The sequence below is a fragment of the Scylla paramamosain genome, chromosome 5 (genome assembly GCF_035594125.1).
Source record: "Scylla paramamosain isolate STU-SP2022 chromosome 5, ASM3559412v1, whole genome shotgun sequence".
Taxonomy (NCBI): domain Eukaryota; kingdom Metazoa; phylum Arthropoda; class Malacostraca; order Decapoda; family Portunidae; genus Scylla; species Scylla paramamosain.
This window is the reverse complement of record NC_087155.1, coordinates 28,861,407-28,889,345: the sequence shown is the minus strand read 5'-3', so window position 1 is coordinate 28,889,345 and position 27,939 is coordinate 28,861,407. Positions and strand designations below refer to the sequence as shown.

Below are 27,939 nucleotides of genomic sequence, written 5' to 3'. Positions count from 1 at the left end.
AGTCTTTATCTTTTAAAAATATAACAATAATTCCTTCAATGCCCAGATGTTCAATAACCAGACTCATTAATATCCTGACATACATACACCAGCTTCCAGTGCAACTCTAGCTTCCACCTGCTTACCTGTCTCTGGCCAGTGTCATACTGTGCAGTGATGTGGCTCCACCACATTGCCCAGAATGAATAATAATGATAATAATAATGAAGATACAGTTTTATCAAGGAGAGAGTGGTTACAATGAAAATTACATTTTGATGGCAAAATGTAACAATATGAATATAAATAACTTAAAGGTAAGCTCTCATTAACTGTTAATGGTTCACAATATGGTGGGAACTGCATTAAGGCAATATCAGTCCATGTACAGTGCCTTTAGGAACACAACCCAATTGTTGGTGTCAGGACATGGAGTGGGTGAGGGATGTTGGGTAGTAGCATATGGTGAAGAGCATGGGTTTCCTTGGTGCCTGGCTGACTGTCCGTTCTAAGACGCATTTCTATGGCATTTCTGTTGTAAATGCTTATGTCATTTTTTTTTTTTTCCTTTTCCCTCTGTCTTTGTCCTGTATCTACTGCAATACATGTAACAGGTGTTTTTGATGTGATTTCTGTGTATTCTATATGTGCATGTGTTGGCTGAAGCTTCATGAAATAGGGAAAGGAATGTCATTTTTCAAAATTTTGTGACAATACATTATAAAGAATAATTCTCAACCGTGAAAGCAAGCATGTGCTCCAAGGTGAGAGGCAACAGGTTCCAGAATGGCAGAGATGTGAACACAACTTACAGGGAGTGAGAACAGGGAAGAATTGCATCGTGTAGGTGCATAGAACAACAGTAGCAAATGTGAGAAATCGCAATCAGTGAGAAATTAATGGAAGTATACAGGGTGTAATGCGAGTTTCTGTAAATACTAAAAGAGGTGAAAGAATGTGTAATTCTAAGTAGAAAATGCTCTATGCACATAGGCATTTTAAGGCTTTGTTTACCCGTCAGAGGAGTTGAAAATGTACGGGACTCATGGGTGTACTCTACATGTAGCTACAAGATGACGGACAGACAGTTGCATTGTTGCAGCCTCAGAGGTGCCACTTGGCCAGATTACAAATGGTTTAAGCTTTTTTTTTTTTTTTTGCAAGCTATTGAACATTACAGTATCTTATAACAAGACAAATGGTATTAAAAAGTATGTAATTTACCGATAAGCATTACATGACAATAATTTTGTGGTGATTAAAAGTACTCCTGTAAAATGCTACATGGCATCATCACTCAACTGTTTTCAAGGTCCCTCGGACACACTCCCCTCCCCCCTCCTCCCTCACTTCGATAATGCCACGTAGCATTTTACAGGAGTACTTTAAATCACTGCAATAGTGTTATCGTGTAATGCTTATCAGTAAATTACATGCTTTTTAATGCCATTTGTCTCGCTGCACAAGACTTTCTCCTTTCCCTCATCCCTATTCTGTTCACCTTTCTAATGCAAGAGTTAACCAGTATTCTCAAGCATTCATCCCTTTCTCTGGTAAACTCTGAAATTCCCTGCCTGCTTCTGTATTACCACCTTCCTATGACTTGAACTCCTTCAAGAGGGAGATTTCAAGACACATCCTTCAATTTTTGACTACTGCTTTGGACCCTTTTCTGGGACTGGCATGTCAGTGTTCCTTTTTTTTTTTTTTTTTTCTTTTTTTTTCTTTTTTTTCCCTTGGCCAGTGCCCCTCATACATAAGAAAAAAAAAAGTTGAGTGTCATTGAAGAAGAGAGGGATATTTGTCTGGAGGGTTGTGTCAAGTTCATAGATGAAGGAATTGAGTTTTTCAGGCATTGAACAATACTAAGTTTGCTCTGCCCCAATCAGAAATTATATATATATATATATATATATATATATAGTGGAACCTCAGTTTTCAAACTTAATTAGTTCCTGAATGCTGTTCGAAATCTGAAATGTTCGAAAACCCAAACTATTTTCCCTTGAAGAATCAATGTAAAATAGATTAATCCATTCTCAGACACCCATCCAACATTTCTTAGCAGGTAATAACCAACACTCCCACTGCTAAGATGGCCGCTTCACAACATCTCCAGCTTAGAAATTTTTTGTCCAGAAATGATGTATTGAATGAACTCAGTGACACAGAACTCATCAGAAGATATTGTTTAGATAGACCATGCAGGCATTCTTTTTGTCACCGATCATGTGAGGGATTCCTTACAGAGTGACACAGAGAGGAGCAACCCACTCACTGCTAAAATGAAAGTGATCTTAGACATCTTGTTGCTGGGAAAATGCAATTGTGCAGCAGTGTTGGCATTGTGGATCATAGAGAGAGCCACAAGAGGCTCAGGATTACTCCTGAGTGGTGAACTTTGTTTACACTGAGGTTCTTCAGCTTCTTTAATTGGATCACATTTAACTTATTTCATAGATTGAATTACTGTCTTACCCTCTGTGTCTCTCCTCCAAATATTTAAAAACAAAAGAAATATTTATAGGAACTATAAATCAGAAATAAATGGCAGCTTTTGCTACATCTTGTAGTATTTGAAATCCATTAACCTTGGTCGAAAACTGAATTATGGTATGGCAACCAAAGCAATTAAGAGTTAAAAATTTTGTCCAAAAACCAAGTGGCTCTGGAAGGGAGACGTTCAGGTTCACTGTGTGTATATATATATATATATATATATATATATATATATATATATATATATATATATATATATATATATATATATATATATATATATATATATATATATATATATATATATATATATATATATATATATATATATATATATATATATATATATATATATATATATATATATATATATATATATATATTACACACACACACACACACACACATGGGTCAGTACTATATAAAAAAATAAAAAAATAACATGGTATGCTAACGTGAATCATGTCTGACATGGGGGTCAGTTTGCCTCCAAGCCATGGAGAGGTTCACAATGCAGGAGAGCAAGTGGGCTGCTGCTACCATCCATGCTACTCACAGTGATGCTATTTTAGTAACTGATCAGGGAGAAGGAATGGGTGACTGCCACCACTACTGTCACCATCTGTAGTGATCCTAATTTAGTGACTAATCGGGGAGAGGGAGTGGACCACCACTGCCCATAACACACACAGTGATGCCACCTTAGCAATTCGCCTGTTCTTGGAAGCAGTACAATTCTCTCATGACCTTCAGGAATGAAGTCACCCATGCTTACATCATTAGAAAAGACACGTTTTTCATTTGTATTTAGTGATGAAGGCCATAGATTTTGGACCCAAATAGCATGGTGAGAGTGTGAACACCAACTGTGGAAGATATAAGGTGATATTAAAAATGAATATTCATCAGCTGTGTACATAAACAATGGCTTAGCATGATTTTTTAATGATTGTTATTGTGCTATACCAGTTTTTATTCATTAACCTTTTGATGTGTAATGGTTACCTTCAGTTACATGTAAAAAAAAAATTTTGAGTGTTGTAGGTAACCTTTTGATGTGTAATGGTTACCTTCAGTTATATGTTAAGAAAAAAATTTGAGTGTTGTAGGTAGTCTTGAAACATTTTTATTTTGGGGGGCTTGTATCAGCCAGGTCAGAACCATAGTAATTTTCTGTCATTGCTTTTGTTATAACTAACTCGGGTCAGTAGCAGAACTGATCCCATGCATTAGCAGTGACCTGACTGTATAATGCATTGGATTCCGTAATATATTGAGATAAATATTTCTTACAGTAAAACAGTTTTTTACAGACAGTTCTTTTTGCCAGGTGTATTCTTCTGCTACTTAATGCTGGTGAGTGGGGCAGCCTCTTAGGAGGGATATCTCTACCTTCTCACATATACCTGCTGGGACTGGTGAAGCCTCTAGCTGCTACTGCTCATGCCTTGAGGGAGAAGCATACCAGTAAAACAGTGTGGTATGATCTCTGGGATGTAGGTAAGCTAAAATAATGTTCTATGACTGTCATGGTACTGTGCTCATTATTAACTGTGAGGGAGGATTATGGTCTTAATTTAGGTTTCATATTATGTAAGTTCAGTGCTTCTGTAATACAAGTAGTCTTTAGCTTTTATAGTACATTTTGAGGAAATTACAGGTGAAAAGTCCTTACACGAAAGGTGGCGTCACAGGACAAATTTCTCCCAACATGGCCATTATTGTTGGCAGTTGGACAAAATGAGGAGCAAACATCTTGTTGCTCATTTTCTGTTGTCAAGAAGAATGGGAAACGGTTGTATTGCTGGATGTGTTGGGAGTATTTGGATTCAAATAACTGTCGTGTTACAAGCTATAAATATAAACTGAATATAAACTGTTGTACTTTATGAGACAAATTGTCAACTGCAAAACTAAGAAAAACTGAAGTACATGTGCAATTGTGTGATTGTGATTTGATTGGCTGGTCTGTGAAATTATTTATAGTGCTAATTTGACGACTGCAGCTAACGAGATAAACAGTGTGTTGTGATTGTCCCACACTAAATTTTACGTCAGCAAATCACTTGTCTGCTGAAGCTCACTACCCCATGAGATAACGCCGCGCTGCCCCACACATCAGTTGCTACTTGGCTCCTGCACTGGTCAGACATTCCTATCTCACCCTCTTTGCCAAGGTCTTTGCTTTGCTCTGCCAGGCTGTTACTTGTCATGCAGGTGGCAGAGCCCTGCACCCACTTTCCTCCTTAGTAAGAGTGGGTTATTCCCCTCAAATAAATCCAAGTTAAGGATTTTTCTTTTTTTTTTTTTCTATGCAGGAGGGACACTAGCCAAGAGCAACAAAAATCCAATAAAAAAAGCCCACTGAGATGCCAGTCCCATAAAAGAGTCCAAAGCAGTAGTCAAAAATTAAAGGATAAGTATCTTGAAACCTCCCTCTTGAAGGAATTAAAGTCATAGGAAGATGGAAATACAGAAGCAGGCAGGGAGTTCCAGAGTTTACCAGAGAAAGGGATGAATGATTGAGAATACTGGTTAACTCTTGCATTAGAGAGGTGGACAGAATAGGGGTGAGAGAAAGAAGAAAGTCTTGTGCAGGGAGGCCGCAGGAGGAGGGGAGGCATGCAGTTAGCAAGATCAGAAGAGCAGTTAGCATGAAAATAGCGGTAGAAGACAGCTAGAGATGCAACATTGCGGTGATGAGAGAGATGCTGAAGACAGAGGAGAAGAGAGAGGAGTTGACGAGACGAAAAGCGTTCGATTCCACCCTGTCTAGAAGAGCGATATGAGTGGAACACCCCCAGACATGTGAGATATACTCCATACATAGACAGATAAGGCCCTTGTACAGACTTAGCAGCTGGGAGGTGAGAAAAACTGGCGAAGACGACTCAGAACGCCTAACTTCATAGAAGCTGTTTTAGCTAGAGATGAGATGTGAAGTTTCTAGTTCAGATTATAAGTAAAGGACAGACTGAGAATGTTCAGTGTAGAGGAGGGGGACAATTGACTGTCATTGAAGAAGAGAGGATAGTTGTCTGGAAGGTTGTGTCACGTTGACAGATGGAGGAATTGTGTTTTGAGACATTAAACAATATCAAGTTTGCTCTGCCCCAATCAGAAATTTTAGAAAGATCAGAAATCAGGCGTTCTGTGGCTTCCCTACGTGAAATGTTTACTTCCTGAGGGGTTGGACGTCTATGAAAAGATGTGGAAAAGTGCAGGGTGGTATCATCAGCGTAGGAGTGGATAGGACAAGAAGTTTGGTTTAGAAGGTCATTGATGAATAATAAGAAGAGAGTGGGTGACAAGACAGAACCCTGAGGAATACCACTGTTAATAGATTTAGGAGAAGAACAGTGACCGTCTACCACTGCAGTAATAGGACTGTCAGAAAGGAAACTTGAGATGAAGTTACAGAGAGAAGGATAGAAGCCGTAGGAGGGTAGTTTGGAAATCAAAGCTTTGTGCCAGACTTTATCAAAAGCTTTTGATATGTCCAAGGCAACAGCAAAAGTTTCACCAAAATATCTAAAAGAGGATGACCAAGACTCAGTAAGGAAAGATAGAAGATCACTAGTAGAGCGGCCTTGACGGAACCCATACTGGCGATCAGATAGAAGATTGTGAAGTGACAGATGTTTAAGAATCTTCCTGTTGAGGATAGATTCAAAAACTTTAGATAGGCAGGAAATTAAAGCAATAGGACAGTAGTTTGAGTGATTAGAATGGTCACCCTTTTTAGGAACAGGCTGAATGTAGGCAAACTTCCAGCAAGAAAGAAAGGTAAATGTTGACAGACAGAGCTGAAAGAGTTTGTCTAGGCAAGGTGCAAGCACAGAGGCACAGTTTCGGAGAACAATAGGAGGGACCCCATCAGATCCATTAGCCTTCCGAGGGTTTAGGCCAGCAAGGGCATAGAAAACATCATTGTGAAGAATTTTAATAGGTAGCATGAAGTAGTCAGAGGGTGGAGGAGAGGGAGGAACAAGCCCTGAATCATCCAAGGTAGAGCTTTTAGCAAAGGTTTGAGTGAAGAGTTCAGCTTTAGAAATAGATGTGATAGCAGTGGTGCCATCTGGTTGAAATAAAGGAAAGAAGAAGCATAGTCATTGGAGATATTTTTGGCTAGATGCCAGAAGCCATGAGGGGAGTTAGATCTTGAAAGGTTTTGATACTTTCTGTTAATGAAGGAGTTTTTGGCTAGTTGGAGAACAGACTTGGCATGGTTCTGGGCAGAAATATAAAGTGCATGAGATTCTGGTGATGGAACTCTTAAGTTCCTTTTGTGGGCCACCTCTCTATCAGGTATAGCACGAGAACAAGCTGTGTTAAACCAAGGTTTGGATGGTTTAGGTCAAGAAAAAGAGTGAGGAATGTACGCCTCCATGCCAGACACTATCACCTCTGTTATGCGCTCAGCACTCAAAGATGGGTCTCTAACATAGAAGCAGTAGTCATACCAAGGAAAATCAGCAAATTACCTCCTCAGGTCCCTCCAACTAGCAGAGGCAAAACACCAGAGGCACCTTCATTTAGGAGGATCCTGAGGAGGGATTGGAGCAAGAGGACAAGATACAGATATGAGATTGTGATCAGAGGAGCTCAATGGAGGAGAGAAGGTAACAGCATAAGGAGAAGGATTAGAGGTCAGGAAAAGATCAAGAATGTTGGGCATATCTCTAAGAAGGTCAGGAATACGAGTAGGGTGTTGCACCAATTGCTCTAGGTCGTGGAGGATAGCAAAGTTGAAGGCTAGTTCACCAGGATGGTCAGTGAAGGGAGAGGAAAGCCAAAGCTGGTAGTGAACATTGAAGTCTCCAAGAACAGAGATCTCTGCAAAAGGGAAGAGAGTCAGAATGTGCTCCACTTTGGAAGTTAAGTAGTAAAAGAATTTCTTATAGTCAGAGGAGTTAGGTGAGAGGTATACAGCACAGATAAAATTAGTTTGAGTGACTCTGTAGTTAGATATAGCCAGATGGTGGAAAACTCGGAAGATTCAAGAGTGTGGTTACGAGAGCAGGTAAAGTCACATAGCAGGTAAAAGCACATAAGCGCAATATCCTGCTTTGGATTGAAAATGAGGATAGAGAAAGTAGGAGGGAACAGAAAAGGAGCTACTGTCAGTTGCCTCAGACACCTGAGTTTCAGTGAAGAAAAGATGAGGTTTAGAAGAGGAGAGGTGGTGTTCTACAGATTGAAAATTAGATCTTAAACAGAAAATGTTGCAGAAGCTAATGAAGAAAAAGTTGAGGGGGGTGTCAAGACACTTAGGGTCGTCGTCAGAAGGGCAGTCCGACCTGGAGACATTTGTGGTCCTGTCCCCAGATGGGGACTCTGAGGCTGGGGTAGGAGTCACCATGATAATTTTAAAATTTTGAGTGAAGGGTGTGTGTGTGTTATTAGGTGCTTGTAGTTTTGTGTGGAGGAAGAGAGTTGTCTTTAGAGGGCAGGCTGTGACTGCCCCCTTGTGTTGTGAGACACAAAGGGAAAAGTTCAGTGAGGTCACAGCTTTGTTTAATGATAAGTTCACAGCACCCCCTGATCCATTGCTTTAGACCTCACTGGCAGTAATTATCATTTTGGCAGGTGCCTACTGCCTCCTCCATGTACAGTGTTTGTTTTTGACTGCCATGTCTTCCTTGGATGACAACTCCCATGGAGGCAAGACATCAGGTCATAAGAGCAAGTCCTGTAATGGAGGACAGACAAGTATTATGATTTCATGCCTGGGAGAGGACAAGTCCAAGCACAAGCACTCTACTACTCGTTACAGGAGTTCGAGGAGAGACTGTACATCTTCAACTCAGTCAGCTGGTCCCGCGGTACCACAACAAATGTCTCCCTCTCCCTCTCCGGGAGGAGGTGCACACTGCTCCTTGGGACGTGCTTATGGACACCCTCACCGAATTAAGGGGCGACATGGAGAAATTGAAAGCTGAGAGACGGCATGGCACACAGGACTCCTTGACTGCTGGAAGAAGTGTTCCTACCAGCAGCGGTGACCTGTTGAGTGTAACTCAGATTTTAGAGGCACTGAAATCAGACACTAAATGGACTGATTTCTGCATGAAGGAAGTTGGTAAATATTTACTCAAGGCAGCCACTATTATTTTCAAGTCGCTCACTGTGCTGGACAGTTTCACTTAGAAGGAAGGAAACTGTGGTGGCTCAGGAAGTTAGTCTCCTCAATGGGGCTTTGGCCTTGCTTAGAAACGCCAGTCATCGCAACAACCTGGCAAGATGCTGTGTCATCAATCATGAAATCAGTCATAAGTACGCTCACTTATGCTCCAACAAGGTTCCAATGACAAGGATTTTGTTTGGAGATGACATCTCGCAGTCCACCAAACAAATTGAGTTTGGGTGCAGGTTGTTAATTCTTTGCTGGGAATGGTTGTACAACAAAAGTTCTTTTGTTTCCAGAGTTTTTCTTACCTCTATTAGATTAGGAGTTATCATGACAACTTGGATTGTATTGAACCAACAAATGCTTATTAAGGTACAACACCCACATGGCTTTAAGACCTCTTGGGGTAGTGAGCTTCAGGAGACAAGTGATTTGCTGCCGTAAAATTGACAGAGTACATGAGACTTACTGGAAGTCAGTTGAAGTGTGCAAGATTTTACGAAGCAATTCACGTCTGCTTGAAGCTAGCTTTCACATGTCCTCCTCTCCCACCCTTTGTTTCATTGTATAATTCTTCAGAAGCGAGGAAATTGGGATTGATGGGGGTCTCGTTTTCTTGTGGGTTGTCGTACGCTTCAAAGTCTGATGTGTGGGGCACCACAGCGTTATCTCATGTGAAAGCTAGATTCAAACAGACGTGATTTGCTTCATAAAATCTTGAGCACATTTCAACTGACCTCCAGTAAGTCTCATGTACTCTGTCAGTTTTGCTGGAGTATGAAAGCTCAGCACAAATTAATTGAGGTATGGTGGATCTAGACTTGTATTGTTGCCACCTCAACCCTGGACTGACCTGACAAGACCTGGCCATGGACAGCAGGGCATGGCTTGTGGAGACAGCATTGCATGGCCTATATGCATTGCCAAGTGGAGCAAAAGATTTACAGTATCGTTGTTCCATCATCAAAGCCATTCAAAAAAACCATGCAGTCGTATTATAATAACATATAATTTTGAATAATTAAAGCAAAAATAAAGTGGCTGAAGAGGTGCTGAAATTTGCCCTGAGTGACAATGCCTTAAGGCATTAATCATCACAATCATGTCATATGTTTTGATGTATGAGTTAGACAAATGTGAGAACTTGTACTTTAGTAAAACTATTTAGGTCTCTAAGTGAGGTTTTTCATGAAACTTAAATAACTATAGACTCAGAAAATGTATTTTGACTTTAAATTTTACTAGGAATTTTCTATTAAGATACATATAGTAAAGCTAAGGTGATAATGATTATGATGAGATTATTACACTGAGATCATTTCTGTTATCCTCCAGTAGTTGGAATCATAGCCAACAGCTCACAGCACAAGCGGTCCAGCTCTGGACAGTCTCTTTCCATGGAACGTCATCATGATTCAGGTATTTGTTGCTTTCTATTTTTCTTTGACAATGAAACTGCTGTAATTATATGAATTTTCATGCCATAATTACAACTCTTAGAAAATGTTGATTGTATAAAAAATCTTTGTTGCTGAATGCTTGAAATGATGATAAAAAGAAAAAAGGTAAAAAATGTACTCCTAAATTCACAAGGGACAATTTTAATAAGCATTGGGACTTTAAAAAAAAATGCATTACTGAATTAGAAGCATTGTAAATAGAAATTGGGATTCATAATATATCCATATTTTAGTATGTCTGAAGATCAGCTTGGAGGTGATTGACAGGTATAATATGTGCTCCCTTTTTGAATGGGCATGTTTGAAGATGTCATTGTGGTTCAGGTGGAAAGAAAATTGGAGAGGGATAAATATGCTGTATTGCATGATTATAAAGATACATGTTGTAATTACTGACATGTGGCAATTCCTGTAATAATATCTTATAAAATAATTGACAAAAATCTTTATGATATTAGTAATGAATATCTGTAAATTACAAAGATTTCATCAAACAATAGATGACAAAGTTAAACTTGCCAAGCATACTTATGAAATATGTTTCCTTTTACAGTTGTCATGAGTCGATCAGCTTTTCTTGACTTTCTGGAAAATTTACGTGAACCAAGTTGCTTGTCCATCCTTATCTCTCTCCTTGGTCATGTTTTGAACTTGCTGAACCAGGAACCAAGCAGTGAGATTCACATAGATCACCTGGCCATGTGGCCACAAACTGTCAGTGGGTAAGTATTTTAAAATATAAATTTAAAGTTCCATATTTATCTCAAGGTTTAGCTCCATTGATACATTGTTCCTTAATTATTTAGAAAATAATGCAGCTGTGTAAAATTATTGCATTAATAAAAGTTACAAAAAAGGAGAGTGATGGTCATACTAAGAGTAAATACTATTTTTTATTTATTTTTTTTATTTTATTTATTTATTTATTTATTTTTTTTTTTTTTTTATCACAAGAATGGCTTCAACCACCATATTTTTTAAACCAAAATTAGAGGTAGTTGCTGAGTAATTTTCCAATCTGTAATGGAGAAGAATTGAGTATAATGACTTGGAGCCTGCTCATAAATTTCCTTTGTAGTCATATTATTGCTCCATTATTTATTTGTAGCAGACCATGTAATTCTCTCTCTCTCTCTCTCTCTCTCTCTCTCTCTCTCTCTCTCTCTCTCTCTCTCTCTCTCTCTCTCTCTCTCTCTCTCTCTCTCTCTCTCTCTCTCTCTCTCTCTCTCTCTCTCTAATGTTAACTCAAAAGAAGGAAAACAACAATAGACTTTTCAGTTCTTACATTTGCTTGTAAAAATTTACCATTACTTTCATGTGCTTCATATGCTTCATACATTACAACCAAATTTTTATGTAGGTGTCCCCATGCTGATTAGTTTAAATTTTTTGTTTATTTGAGGCAAAAAATGTATTATTGGTATCTAAATTATATGAAAAGGGAAATTTTTCTTCCAGAAATGGTTTAAAGGATAAAGTAAAAGACACTCTCACCTGGTTAGTTGACCATGCAACAAGATTGTACCCCACAGGAACACATGTAAGTTGTACAGTTTGTCATGTATTTTACCAGCTTTTAATCATTTAATATTTCTTCTGTTTAATATATATATATATATATATATATATATATATATATATATATATATATATATATATATATATATATATATATATATATATATATATATATATATATAATCCTATTTATTTATTGTGACCATAGATCTTCCCTTATCTGGTTTTGTTCTTATAGGTGTGTGTGTGTGTGTGTGTGTGTGTGTGTGTGTGTGTGTGTGTGTGTGTGTGTAAATATATATATATATATATATATATATATATATATATATATATATATATATATATATATATATATATATATATATATATATATATTGGAACCTCGGTTAACGAACATCTCCCTTTTCAAACAAATTACTTTTAGAACAAAAAATTTAAACACATAATTGCTTCGGTTGCTGTACCATAATTCAGTTTTTTAACAAAGTTACTTGATTTCAAATACTACAAGATGTAGCTAAAGCTGCCATTTATTACTAATTTATAGTTTCCATAAATATTTCCTTAGTTTTTATATATTTGGAGGAGAAACACAGAGGGTAAGACAGTAATTCAATCTTTGAAATAAGTTAAATGTGATCCCATTGAAGAATCTCATTGTAAACAAACAAGGTTCAGGAGTAATCCTGAGCTTCCTGTGGCTCTCTCTACGACCCACAACGCCATCACTACTGAACAACTACATTTTCCTAGTAACTTCTCTCAGCAGCAAGATGTCCAAGTGTTATGATCACCTTCATTTTGGTGGTGAGTGGGTTGCTCCTCTCAGTGTCACTCTGTAAGGCTTCCCTCACTTTATCAGTGACAAAGAGAATGCCTGCATGGTCTAAACAATATCTTTTGATGAGTTCTATGTCACTAAGTTCATTTCTGGATAAAAAATTTCTTAGCTAGAAGTGTTGTGGAGCAGCTATCTTAGCAGTGGGAGCATTGGTTACTACCTGCTAAGACATTGTGGACTGGTGTCTGAGAACAGAGTAATCTATCATACATTCCTATGGGAAAATAGTTTCAGTTTTCAAATATTTTGGATTTCAAACAGCATTCAGGAACAAATTAAATTTGAAAGCCAAGGTTCCACTGTGTGTGTGTATATATATATATATATATATATATATATATATATATATATATATATATATATATATATATATATATATATATATATATATATATATATATATATATATATATATATATATATATATATATATATATACACATACATACATACATACATACATACATACATACATACACACACACACAGTGGAACCTTGATTTTAGAACTGAATTATTTCCTGTATGCCACTTGAAATCCAAAATGTTAAAAAAAAAAAACTATTTTTCCCATAAGAATCAATGTAAAATGGATTAATCCATTCCCAGATACCAGTTTACCCTGTCTTAGTGGCTTATGACAGACACTCCCACATCCAATATGGCTGCTTCACAGCATCTCCAGCTCACAAATTAATTGTCAAAAAAGGATGTATTGAATGAACTTAGTGACACAGAACTCATCAAAAGATAGTATTTAGACCGTACAGGTATTCTCTTTGTCACCAATCTAGTGAGGGAAGCCTTACAGGACACAGAAAGGAGCAACCCACTTACTGCCAAAATGACATCTTGTTGCTGGGAAAAGCTACTGGAAAATTGCAGTTGAGCAGTAGTGTTGGTCTTGGGGTCATCAAGAGCCACAGGGATAACTCCTGAGCGTTGAAAATTGTTTGCTTACTTTGAGGCTTTTCAACAGGATCACATATATCTTATTTCAAAGATTGAATTATTGTCTTACACTCTGTGACTCTCTTCCAAATATATATAAACGAAGTAGAAAATATATAAATTAGTAATAAACAGCAGCTTTTGCAGTGTCTTTTAATATTTGAAATCAAGTAACCTTGTTCTAAAACCGAATTGTGGTTCTAAAACCAAAACAATAATGAGTTCAAAATTTTGTTCGAAAACTTTGTTCAAAAAATTTGTTCAAAAAGGAAGGCATTCAATGATATATATATATATATATATATATATATATATATATATATATATATATATATATATATATATATATATATATATATATATATATATATATATATATATATATATATATATATATATATATATATATATATAATTTATTTATTTATTTTTTTATTATTATTTGTAATCCTATTTATTTAATATGACTAAAGCTCCTCCCCTATCTGGTTTAGCTATTACTGTGCTCTTGTCTTTAACAAAATTCTTCAGTACTTTTATATGTACAGTTCCAAAGAAGTTAAGACCCTAGTTGCTCTAAGCTGAAGCTGCAGAAAACTCTTAAGAAGCGAAGTGTTTGAAGGAACACTGTATCCACTCTCATGTGAAAGTTAAGACCTCTGTAGAATGTCACTCATAGTTACCTCGGTTTTAGCTGGCATGGTATGAGCAGCCTTCAAACACACACCACTATAAATACATATACACATTCGTAAATAAATACATATACAGTAGGGTGCACAACAATGAACATGATTCATTCCAGTGTATCGTTCGTTGTGGCAAATATGCTTTATGGCAACTGAAGAACCTTTAGAAAAAAAAGTGATTGGTTCCAGGGAACCAGAAGATAATATAAAAGATACCACAATTTTCATAAAAATACATCAAAATGAGCACATTTGTACTATTATATTTAGAATAACAACAGATATGTACAGTACCCTCCTGAGTTTTGTGCATTATCACCTCAAATTTTGCACTGCTTTGAGAAGTATCAATCACAGTTACCTGCTGTCAGTGTCACACATATACATACAGTAAATCGCATCTAAATTGGACCCATCTCTCTCTCTCTCTCTCTCTCTCTCTCTCTCTCTCTCTCTCTCTCTCTCTCTCTCTCTCTCTCTCTCTCTCTCTCTCTCTCTCTCTCTCTCTCTCTCTCTCTCTCTCTCTCTCTCTCTCTCTCTCTCTGAAAGTAAGAACAATCCTTAGGATTGCTTAATAGAATGAGATTGATTGAGAATGAAAATGGAATTACGTATACAAGAGTGAGAAAGAGTGAGAAACAATGAAGTGAAAATGGAAGGAAATAAATGAAGGAGAGAGAGAGAGAGAGAGAGAGAGAGAGGTATCACTCCCTTGTCCCTTATCTCTGACATGTGACAAGGAGGGAGGTTTGAGACAAGACAAAAGAAGGGAGAGGGAAAGAAAAAAAGGGAGGAAGAGACGAGACAGGTGGTGGATAGATGAGCAGTGGCTCGCACTGCTAGGGAGTTAGTCCTGTGAGTTTTAGTTTGTTTTTCTGATTAAATTTTTATCAAAATTTCAGTGCTTGCACAAATGGCGAGTTTGTCTTGCCAGTTTTGGTTCATTATTCTGATTAAATATTTATTAAGATTTCAGTGCTTACACGAGTGGCGAGTTCGTTATTCCAGTTTTGGTTCATTATTTAGATTAAATATTTACTAAAGTTCAAGTGCATTGTTGTGTACCCTACTGTACCAGGTTTCATGTGCATTTTCATGATTGCTTTCCAAATGTACAAATTACAGAAAGTAAATGACAAAATGTAGGAGAAATTATTATTTTATAGTGTATCATCAATGGCTTACAGTGACAGTGATATTGCATTGGTGTGGGTAGTCTATTAGTTGTATGTGAAAATATTTTGGTTTTCAAACCAGTTATGTTCATGATCATTGAGCAGCAGCCTTGAGATATACATTTGGGAGAAATCTTTTGATAGATTTGTTTAGACAAAGGTGGTTGGTTTTGTACATGCTGTGGAATTTGGATGTCAGGTTTTATTTCATAAATTTTTAAATATATTGTCATGATAAGATTTCCCATTGAAACTTTAAATATTTTTGTACTCCTCAGACAAGTGCAGCCTTGTGTACTTCATGGCATTTATCCAGAGCTGACCTAGCATACATGAGCGACCAGTATCACAATGCTCTGGCAGGTTACCTCACTGCTGTGTTTGTTGCCACTGATTTCCTCAGAAATGACAATGGGGTTGACCAGTCTGTGCTCACTGACAGTATAATTAGGAGAATGATACGATGCTGCATGAACCTCAACTGCTATACACAGGCAAGTTATTTGAGTATTTATTTTGTAAGTGGTTAGTAAAATTATTGCCTAAATGTATATTTCATTAACAGTATGATGCTAGTTGACTAAGCATATATATGTGTTGTTTCCTTTTATAAATGTGAGAGAAGAATATTTTGTGGGGTACAACTCTATTAAGCATTGTACAGTCAGCAACATTCGTGATTAGAGCTCCTGCTGATGTGAGTGTCATATTGCAGAAACTGGCAACTTGCCCCTTCTCAATCTGAAATAAATTTGCCAGAAAATAACTATATGGCAACTTACATTAGTGTCTCATTATGTTTTTGAAAGCACAGAGTAACAGATTCAGTGTTTGACATATTGACTTCAAGAAAATTTGTCTTTTGTAACTGCTCCTTGCTTCAACTAACAAAACAGCTGTGTTTTTTAAACTGTTCTACCAAGGTGATGTGTGATGCCTGGAAAATGTACACTCCACGACTACATAGTACTAGTGTTAGAACATAAGAACATAAGAAATAAGGGAAGCTGCAAGAAGTGACCAGGCTTATACGTGGCAGTCCCTGTATGAAATATATCTACCTATTTCCATCTATTATCCCCATCCATAAACCTGTCTAATCTTCTCTTAAAGCTCTCTAGTGTGCTAGCACTAACAACATGATTACCAAGTCCGTTCCACTCATCTACCACTCTATTTGAGAACCAATTTTTTCCTATCTCCTTCCTAAACCTAAATTTTTCAAGCTTGAACCCATTATTTCTTGTTCTAACCTGGTTACTGATCCTAAGAATTTTGCTTACATCCCCACAGAAAAGACAGAAAAGACTGTGAGTGTGTTGGTAAAGAAATGGAGTGATGAGGGATGCAAGGATATGCCTTATCACAAACATGGTGGTGGGCTGCCTTAAAATGTTTGTTTTTTTAATTGTTGTGCTGTAGGCTGAGGATATACCCTTAACTGTCCCATGATACCATGTAAAATGTTGTCAAATAATTTGGGGCACCCCACCACCATGTTTTTGGTGAGGCATATCCTCACATTCCTCATCATTCCATTTCTTTAACACACTCACAATCTTTTCATTGCCAGTAGTTATGCAGCATATTTTTTTATTTGTTTCACTATTCTACTGAAACTCTAACACTCATGTAATTGTGGACTATATTTTCCAGGCATCACACATCACCTCAGTAGAACACTTTGTTTAAAACACAGCTGTTTTGTTAGTCGAAGCAAGGAGTGGCCACAAAAGATAAGTTTCCCTTAAGTCAATATGTCAAACACTGAATCTGTTACTCTATGCTTTCAAGAACATACGAGGGGCTAATATAAGTTGCCATATAGTAATTTTCTCCCAGCAGATTTTTCAGACCAAGAAGGGGCAAGTTGCCAGTTTGTGCGATGTGATGCTCACATCAGCAGGAGTGCTAATCATGAATGCTGCTGACTGTAAGTAAGTTGCATGGTGAAATAATGATGAAGAGGATAGAGAAGATATTGGAGGAGGGATTTTTGACTAGCAGTTTGAATATAGGAGAAGGAAGGGATGCCATGGTGTTTGGTGTGAGATTGATATTTGAAGAGTATTTGGCAAATGATAAGGATATGTTTGGAGAATTAATGGATTTAGAGAAAGCATCTGACAAAATCTATGATTCATTGGAAGTGATTGTGAACTGTTTTGATATTAAATGGGCTAGATGATACTTATAAAAGTCAGAATATTCTGATAATAGTAAAACATGAGCTAGAGTGAGAAATTGCTTGAGTGAGTGGCATTTTGTTCAACCAGGACTGCATCAGGAATGTATGACATCACTTTGATTGTTTGCTCATCCAGCTACAGCCGTGTTGGTAGTAATTATTATCTCTTAATGGCAGTTGTAAGAAATAGTTGCCCTTCTCTTCATTTGACATCTGACCCAGTGTTATAAAGCAAAAAACAAGGGGAGCTTTCATCCTTGTACCTTAAGAAAGTGTTATTGCTAGAATCTTCACTACTGCAGTCAGTGAAGGAATAGAGATAAAAGGGTAATATTTCAGCTCATTGGATTTGTGACTGCACACCAGTATCTGCTTTTTTAACTGGTTATGGCTGTAGCAATAATTGACACACATATTACTATCTACCCCATATTGTTAACTGGTGCTTCATAGTGGTATTAGTGTTGCTTTCACTATCTAGTTTTCTCTCAATAATACCTTCAGTCAGTCATTTGCACTTTTAGTCAGCAGTACCTATGGAGGTTATTAGATTTGGTCTTTGTTTACCCAAGCATCAAAAAAGTCCTCATCCAAGTTATTGGTTATACATGAACTGTGGAAGGAAATTGCATTAGAGTTTACCTTTATAAATGCTGTCAAATCATGCTCTAAAGAATATCTTGGCAGTTCTATTTCATTTAAGGGGAACTTCTGGTTAGGAGACCGAAAAAATATGAAAAATATGACCTGTTGTGAAAAAAATATATGGTAAGCATACACATTCCCTATTATTTCACAAAAATTGATGGTGAAACACATAATACTTCCCATTTAAATACCATATAAGGTCTTTTGTTTACATCATTTTTTTTTTTTTTTTTAATGGTGAAATTTTTTAATTTCTGGGGTGAACATGATATGGTAACACTTAGAGGGGAGTGAGTGGTGCTCTCAGCTTAGTGCCTTGCTCTCAATCACAGTGGCTTGCCAGCCTTAGTTGAGAGAGGATATGTGTCACTTCCTTGGAGGCACCACGTGACTATGTCATCCTATTTTCTGCATTTCTGAAGATGCCCAGGCATACAAAGATGAATATGAAGGAGGTGCCTTTTGAGGGAAACCTACCATTAATGAGAAATTTGGCAGCTCCAAAACACCCAGGCTGTGATAAGATGTGGGTTGGGAACCAAGCTACTCAGGCAAAAAGTATCACTATTTTCTAACATACAAATATAAAGGAACAATGTAACAACACAGACAATCTAATAAAGTGTAGTGATGATTAATAAAAGGATGATGAGTAACACAAATGTTTAAGAGCCTGTATCTCAAAACATTTTTGCCAATATAAATGCCTAAAACTCATTGATTTCCATTATACCTTCAGTATTGTTAGAATACAGTAAAATCTACAAATTTATGCATTTATAGATTTAAATCAACTCCTGTATAAAATTTTAAAATCTTCATGAGAAGTCAAAATTTGCCAAAACTTGAAAGTTGCTAGAACTATTTTTTTCTCAAATTCAGTAATAAGAATCAAAATTTCAATTGTGCTCAGTTAAAGATCAATAGTGTACCTACATGTGTGGCACAATATCAAAGAAAATACAAATTTTTTGAGTTTTAGGATTTTGAGAAAGGGTCTTCATTTTTTTTAAATTCTTCAAAATAAAAAAAAAATAAAGGTATAGAAAGGTATAGAAGAAGAAATGCTATGCACTACCACTGTGCAAAGTTTTTTGTGAAACAAATAAATAGAATGGCAAAAAAAAACATCATACTAGGTATCCCCCTTCAGGCAGGAATCTTTTTGATGCATATCTGCATCACCCTATGTTTATTAATATGTGAAGATAAGTGCACCCATGGCTTAGGAGATATTATTTATATGGATGGATTTTTAAGATGAATATGAGAAGGGCTTGTCATGATTTGTGATAATTCAATGACCTGTAACAACTGTCCATCACAGGCATACATGGATGATCATAGAAACCATTGTTTTACAACAGGCAGCCATCTTGTGTCAGTTCCTAGAGAACATCGACTACTGCACAGCACTCCGCTGCCTGCAGGAGAGGAGTGCTGTGGATGCCATGGATGCTTACTATTGCTGCCTTTGGGATGTGTCACTAATTGAATTCATCATTAACATGCACCACAAACGTGGAGAGGTACAGCGCAGAGATAAGGCAGTAAGTACAACTTCACTTCTCTTTGTAAGTCTAGTATAATTTATGTACACTTCCATTTACTTACCCTGTGACAGTATAATAACTGAATAACTGAAAGAATTGGACAACTACTGTTTAACATTTTACAATTTGCCACTGACTCTTAGTCTCACTGACGTCTCAAAGGTACCTTCTTAGTACACCATCAATTTGTAAAATATCCTTTTGAATATCTTTTGAAAGATTTTTAATGATAAAACTATTAGTTAGCTGTCACAACTTTAAAAATGTAGTTTATGTACTTAGGATTATTTTTTGATGGAGCCATAATGCTAAAATTAGGTGATATTTCATGATATTTCAGTGTTAATTTTTTTCTAACTTATTGTCATGATTAGTTTATTTATTTATTTATTTATTTTATTTTATTTTATTTATTTATTTATTTTTTTTTTATTTATTTATTTATATATTTTTTTATTCATAGCTCAAGATGATGGGTCTCCTTGAGGTCAATTCCAACAACAATGATGAAATCCAGAGAGAAGCAGCCAAAGTTCGCAAGCACAGGTTTCTCCGCTCTATGGCAAAACAATACTTGTGATGAGAGTGTAGATGTGAGTGAAATATTTTGGTGACAAGCATACATAGATACTGCTTTTGCTCATGCTTGTGAGATTTAGTACAAAAGTCAAAGACACAAGAAAGCAGTTGTGAAACTGAAGAGGGTACTGTATTTGAAAGAAGTTTGTGGCATGAATGGAGTGAATGTTTAGAGTAATGAAAGTGCCTATAGAAGGATTTTTTTCATGTTAGGAAAAAGGAAAGAATAATGGTGTGCTATAGACTGATAAAATGCAGCACTTAAAAAAAATAAATAAAAGATAAGAAAATATACATGAGTTGTGTGAATGTTGTGAGTGTAAGAGAAAATGGGGAGGATGAGTTGAGGTTGCTGTGGTCCAGTGGTACTCTGCACACTTGGAATCTGATGGATCCTCAGGTCCATGGTTTAAGGTTAGGAAAGACATCTGCTGGAGATAACAAATTCCAAATTCCCAAATCCCCAAAACAAAAGTCCTCTGTTTGGAGGCACTGTCCTAGCCCTAATTCATTAGGGAAACCCAGACTTGAAAACTTTAAGGGAAAAAAAGAGAGAAAGAAGAAAATGAGATTCAAGAAATAGATTGAAAAAAAAATGGTTTGACTAGAAGTAGTGAATGGTTATTTGTTGGGTCCATCCCATCAAGGGAGCTCTCAAGAACAGATATTAATAGGAAAAATGGAAAAACAAGAGTACATAGTTATAAGAATTTTTAAAAATAAATGCAAATTTCTATTTACACTACAGTAAACCATCATTATATCGGAATAATTGTTGGGAACCCACTGACAATGAAGGTGAAGATCTGATAAAAGCAGGAATGTGAATAATAACAATCCATAAAGTAAACTAACAATAGTGAATATTAAAAAGGTTGATATAATTATAGCTATTAATAAAATTATTTACCACAGTTTCTCATGAAAATAATTACAACACTATATTTAGGCAAAAATATACCTATTATGGTAAGCCAGACACACACATGTACATATGGCATGTTTACAGTCTGCACAAAAAGTACCGTGCCAACAGTTTTTGGTTGCACATGTTAGATCACAAAAAATAAAAAAAATAAAATATAATATATATATATATATATATATATATATATATATATATATATATATATATATATATATATATATATATATATATATATATATATATATATATATATATATATATATATATATATATATATATATATTAAATTCTAACTCTGCCAAACACTTAGTATTTTATTGCATTTCCTTGTTTCTTCAGCAGCCCTCCGAGATGTTTTGGTACACTATCAGCTAAATTTTGAAGTGTCTCAGGCTTGAATTCTGCCCAACATTTGCAAAGCTCTTTTTCCAGCTTGGAGAGTGTGGAGCTGTCATGGTCTTGTAATTTGGCCTTAATTATAGCCCATAAATTCTGTTAGAGAAATATCTGGTGAATAGCCAGGCCAGTCTTTTATGGTTTTGACTTCACAGTTATCTAGCCATTCCTTAACAATTTTAGCAGTATGAGCTGGTGGCCCATCCTGTTGGAAAATTTTAACTTTCTCTATTTCAAATGATGACTCAAGATTATCCAAATACATTTCTTCAGTGACAGTAGTGTTTTCAGGGAACACAACAAGATCAATGAGGGCATTGAAAGTAAAACATCCACAAACAATTAAACTCTGAGGGTGTTTTGTGGTTTTCTGAGTGTAGTGGGCATCATTGAAATCAGACCCTGGTTGCCTGTACTGTGGTAGATGTACCACTCACACAAAAAGTACTTTCATCAGACCACAATACTGTATGTCACTTATATAAGGTCCAATCTTGATATTTTTTTGCAAACTGGATCCTTTTATTTGTCTATGAGTCATTTGTAAGTGGCTTTTTCTTTGTGGTAACTGCAGGATCCAAGGCCATGGTGCAAAGTATCATGGACAGTATGGAGCTAATATATTAGGATTCCCTTCCTTAATTTGGCATCCTGTAAAACTGGGATTGACCTCCAGCTGCCTCATGAGAAGTGTCCTTGTCTTCGGTACCTTACGTGGCCTTCGAGATGGCTTTCATGGGAGTGGTAAATTTTTGCTTCCACCAGCTTTGAATTTTTGTATTAGCTCCTGGACAGTGTGGAGCTTCAAACCCTTTTGAATGTAGATTTCTTTGCTATTAAGACCTGTTTTATGGAGATCTATGATAGCTTGAATAGTTTTCTCATCAGGGTGCTCTCCATCCATGTCACTAGATTCTGATAAGTGAAAACAGAAGCACAATACGAGAGTGAAAAGCAGGAAAAGCAAATAAGGCAGGACCATATATCAGCTCTCTTTGACAACTAATCCTGTACAGAGGAGAGTCTCAACCCTCTTGGCTTTCTTGCAGAAGGAGAATTACAGTCTACACAAAGAGTTACTGCACCATTCTTATAATACGGTAACTTTTCACACAGACTGTTTATGGCACTGATTTAATTTTTGCCCTCACCCCATTCTTGACTTGGCCTGACCCATAACTCACCACTTGGGAACTTCCATTCCTGCCCTGACTATCTGTAGGTATGAAAATATAATACAGTATTCAGATTTCTTAAAAGAAAATATGGCATATGGTAGACAGTGTATGGCAGATGGCAGACAAGCACCAAATTATGACAGAAATACCATAATTATGGCATACAGCACAACCCTGGTGGGTGCAGTAGATGGGTGCTCACCACCACCACCATCACCACCTACACTCTCCCTCCTTCCCTCCCACCCTCACTCGTCACCACTAGATGGATGTTCCGCCTCATTTACCAACATTTGTTCAATAAATCAGATGAGTGGTCTGTAGGCCATACATGTCCAATAAATGCGAAATCCAATATAATGGGTTTACTGTATTCCAACCATTTTCCTTCATCAAAACAGTGATTTTGAGATATTCATGAAATGCTCTTACAGTTATGATTATATGCTTTAGTCTCAATACTTGTTTGATTAATTAGCTATGAACACTGAGTTTAGTGCACTCAGTTCACAACTGAGAGCTTGAGGATTTGAATCTCAAGATGGGCATAAACATTTTAAGACTCACCTTTTAATTTTGCTGCCTGTGTTCTTCATACAGAGAACATAATTGGGATTAAAGTTGAGGAATTGTGATCAGGAGGGAGCAGATGGTTGGCAGTTCTACTCTACTGTGTGTGTGTGCAAGTATTCTTGCAAGATCTGCAGCCCAAAAGTCCTGCCCTGTTGGTGTGAATGTGCATAGAGTATGTGAGAATCCTTGTTATTGACAACCAAAAATATTCTACATGTATCACACTATAAAAGGAGGTAAACAGGCAGGTTATGAAAAAATTGCATTTATTTTATTTTTCTTACACATGCCCAAGGAACCTGTTTGGATTCATGGTGTAAAAATTCTGCTAATCAAAAGATTTTCATCTTTGTTTCCTTCACTGATCTGTACTCTGGATCCTTGATATAACTATGAGGCTACTGATAGCAGTTCCCTTATGTTAATTTTTTTTAACCCTAGTAATTTTTGATGTAGCAACAATTGAAGTTACCCATATGCCCATGCCCACTTTCATTGTATATAGACTATACACAGCCCACTCTCTTGAATCATCTGAATTCTCCACAAAATTATACATTTGTAAAATAGTATTTGCAGAAGTCCGCCTCAAATTAATCATCATTGTAAGGAGGTACTTACTGTAATATTTTTCATCAGTTGATGTATTGGATCTTTCTCAGTGTTGCCAATATATCAGTTTTTCTACTAGATCTGTATTTATAACTCTCAAGTTAATCTACTGGCAATTCTAGTGATGAGTTTTGTGTTTGTATATTTGCTCATGTACTGTATGTTTATTTTGGCCTGAATATGGATTTTAATTTCAGTTCATTAAGTAAAGTAATTTAAACAAGTACAGTTATATGTAAAAACTAAATTAATGTGAGATGGGTACCAGAGAAAAGGTTACATAAATGAGAGGTGTCACAGAAAAGGTTACATGAGTGAGGAGTGCCACAGAGTTACATGAATGAGAAGTGCCACAGAAAGGGTTACATAAGTGAGGGATGCCACAGAAAGGATTACATAAGTGAGAAGTGCCACAGAAAGGGTTACATAAGTAAGAAGTGCCACAGAAAGGGTTAAATAAGTGAGAAATGCCACAGAAAGGCATACTTAAGTGAGAAATGCCATTGAAAGGGTTACAGAAGTGAGAAGTGCCACTGAAAGGGTTATATAAATGAGGGGTGCAACAAAAAGGGTTACAAAAGCTAATTGTCATCAATGAAAAAATTCAAGAACCTCTGATCTCAATGAAACTACATCACCCTCACAAGGTTTATCCAAGGACTCTGCATAGTATACAGAGTCCTTGGAGGACAGTCCACTCAATGTTAAACTTTTGCTCTCTCTGCAACAGATTTGCCTCCAGAGGCCAGAGGGAACCATTATTCTTACTAACATAGGTTTACCATTACCCACACCTTTGAGACCTAATTTATCTTGAGTTATCATGTCCACTAGTATCACTGTACATAATCTGGCTGCAGAAATATGTAGATTTATGTATCAAGTTTAATTTTGATAGAATTAAGTATAACACCAGTATTCTCTCCAGTAACTAAAGTTGTGGGTATGATCACCCCATCTAATCTCTCTACATGCCCATTTCAAGAAAATCCTTTCCACAGCACCCACTCTAGACTATTGTGCCATATTCTATGGCAAAACCACAGATGTTAATGTTAGCAAACCAGTACAATTTTTTTATTCCTCCCTGAATGTCAGCTATTTTTAAGGTTCACCTACCTTACACCTCTCATTTCTTTTGTATAATTCCATGGGTTCATAATTGTTAACAAATATTTATTCTTTGTACAGTCGTAGGCTTTAGTGAGGCTCTAGCTCTCCGAACCATATGTTAGGATGGGTAAAATGCACAGATTACTTATGTACTTTTCTTTTTTATTCAGTGGAAAAGTTATTCTAAATCACATTGCTTAGTTTCCTAAAGCTACTTCATCCTATTTTTTCTTCTGTCGATTCCTTTTCATGGTCTGGGCTCAAAATTCTCCTTCCCCCTTACCTAAAAAAATACTATGTTCATGAACACATTCTATGACTTCATTCTCAATTCAAATTTTTTGTCTGATATAAACTTTTTGGACATTTTTCTTCAAATTCATCCTCAACCATATTATTTTTCTCTGTATAACTGTAATGTCATCCAAATCTCTCTCTCTCTCTCTCTCTCTCTCTCTCTCTCTCTCTCTCTCTCTCTCTCTCTCTCTCTCTCTCTCTCTCTCTCTCTCTCTCTCTCTCTCTCTCTCTCTCTCTCTCTCTCTCTCTCTCTCTCTCTCTCTCTCTCTCTCTCTCTCTCTCTCTCTCTCTCTCTTTTTTTACATAAGAGGGTCACTGGCCAAGGGAAACAAATTGAGGTGCTGGTCCCAAAACAGATGTCAAGAGAATCATTGAAAATTGAAGGGTAAGTGTCTTGAAACCTCTCTCTTGAAGGAGTTCAAGTCATAGGAAGGAGGAAATACAGAAGCAAGTAGGAAGTTCCAGAGTTTACCAAAAACAGAGATGGATGGCTGAGAATACTGGTTAACTCTTGCATTATAGAAGTGGATAGAATAGGGATGAGAGAAAGAAGAAAGTCTTGTGCAGCGAGGCTGTGGGAGGAGGGGAGGCATGCAGTTAGCAAGATTAGAAGAGCAGTTAGCATGAAAATAGTGGTAGAAGATAGCAAGAGATGCAACATTGCAGTGATGAAAAAGAGGCTGAAGACTGTCAGTTAGAGGAGAGGAATTGATAATACAAAAGCTTTTGATTCCACCCTGTCTAAAATAGCAGTACGAGTGGAACCCAAACTCCATACATGGATGGATAAGGCCCCTGCACAGATTTAGCAGCTGGGGGGAGTGAGAAAAACTGGCAGAGATGACTCAGAATGCCTAACATTAGAAAAAATAGGGATATTGATTAACTTTAGGTAAAGCACAGGCATAACAAAAAGATTCAGAAAAGAACATCTCCTCCAACATGAGAGAGAGAAACTTATTGTACATGGTAAAGAGAGAATGACTTCTAGGCCTCTTGTGGCAACATTGCAGAAATTAAATAAAAAAAATATATAGTAATAAATATTAAAAATATATAAATTTCACTTAGTACAACATTGCAGAAATTAAATAAAAAAATATATAGTAATAAATATTAAAAATATATAAATTTCACTTAGTACACAAGAAGAAAGAAATCAATGATACTTTTGAGTAAGATACAGTTGGCATTGGCTTCTTTGCTCACCTACATTTACCACATTTAGTAGCAGCAGGTAGACATTGGTGGTCACACAGGAGACAGAACTGGAAAGATGAGGACAGGAGTGTGTAGGTGGAGTGCCTCATACTGTAGGGCCCTCCTGGGGCATTGTACACCTTGACATTTGCCCTTATTTCAGCAGTGGCTAGTCATCTGAATTTGATGACTCTTGTACTAAGCACTTGTTTCTTAGGCTCAGGTTCTGGTGGGAAGAAACATATGATGTTATGTTAAGATTGTAGACATTTTTGAGAAAGAATCAAAAGCTATTGCAAAGCTTATGAAAATGAGGAATGTTTTTATAAGTTTTAAAAGGTGTTTAAGAAACAGCTTTACCCTATCAACAATGGCACACAGCTCCATAACAGGGAATGGGAATAGAGAACAACATTCAAGAATATGTGCAATGAAAATGAATTACCTAAGGAGCATGTGGAGTGACAGATGATAGGGCAAGACCATTGAAAATATGTATATGATGGAGTATGGATGCATGTACAAATGAAGTGAAAAGGAGAATGGCAAAGGAGATGAGATGCACAGTGAGGTGCTTTTTTAGTACCAGTTTCATATTCTCTATTACTTAGAATTAAAAGTGATAAAGTTGAGGGAATACCAGAGCAGAGTAAATGAAGTTCAGTGCTCACCTTGTACCTTGGGCCACCTTTTCTCTTAGGGGCATGCTTTAGGGCCTCACTAGTGTCATCCTCTTCTTTGGATGATTTTGCCTCTGTAGTTTCTTAAGCATGCTCCTTTCAGTAATGAAACCAAAACATATAGATGTTAGCAAGATTTAATTTCAGTTTTAATGTCAGCCATAGCAAAATACTTTCATAGTACTTAGGATATTGCTTTGAGTCAACATTGTAAATAAGCATTTATGTACACTTACTGGTGACAACTTTGCAGACAGCAGGATCAGTAAATGCTAGCTTTCCCTTCCTTCCCTTCAAGCTATTTGATGACCACAGACCATTGCTCCCAAGCTTTTCAAAAAACCTATGAACTGTGTCTCCAAGGCTGTGCTTTCCTAAAGATGACAAATACAGTGTCTGCAATAAATAATATCATCATAATTAAAATGTATTGTTCTTCAGCACAAAAAATAATCTGACATCTATATTCAAAGTATCCAGAACTGCCAGTAATAAATAATAGAAGCACCAAAATATTTCAAAATAGTTTCTTATCTCTTAAGATCATACATTTAGTTCTTATCAATTTCCTTTTGAATGTTTCATCAGCCGCTTAGTGCACAGGTCATCCAGCTCCTCTAAATTGCTTACTGGAGCTGGCAGCACATCCTCCACATCATCCCCTCCTGATCCTATAGCACAAGCTACAGATCGCAGTAGGTTTACCATTAGCTGCTGATTTTCTTCCAGTGTTTTGAGGAGCGCCAACAC

At 36.6% G+C, this 27,939-nt stretch overlaps 1 protein-coding gene across 1 annotated transcript in view; it reads left to right on the top strand.

Moving 5' to 3' along the window:
- Nucleotides 1–27,702, top strand: part of LOC135100977 (uncharacterized) — a 45,938-nt gene extending 18,236 nt beyond the window's left edge. Inside the window, 9 exon segments of the mRNA XM_064004594.1 lie at nucleotides 3,809–3,978; nucleotides 7,443–7,501; nucleotides 8,215–8,560; nucleotides 9,944–10,027; nucleotides 10,622–10,790; nucleotides 11,527–11,608; nucleotides 15,523–15,742; nucleotides 19,452–19,630; nucleotides 20,097–27,702. Coding sequence (XP_063860664.1) covers nucleotides 3,809–3,978; nucleotides 7,443–7,501; nucleotides 8,215–8,560; nucleotides 9,944–10,027; nucleotides 10,622–10,790; nucleotides 11,527–11,608; nucleotides 15,523–15,742; nucleotides 19,452–19,630; nucleotides 20,097–20,213 — 1,426 coding nt within the window. The 3' untranslated portion in view covers nucleotides 20,214–27,702.
- The last annotated feature ends 237 nt before the right edge of the window (nucleotides 27,703–27,939 follow it).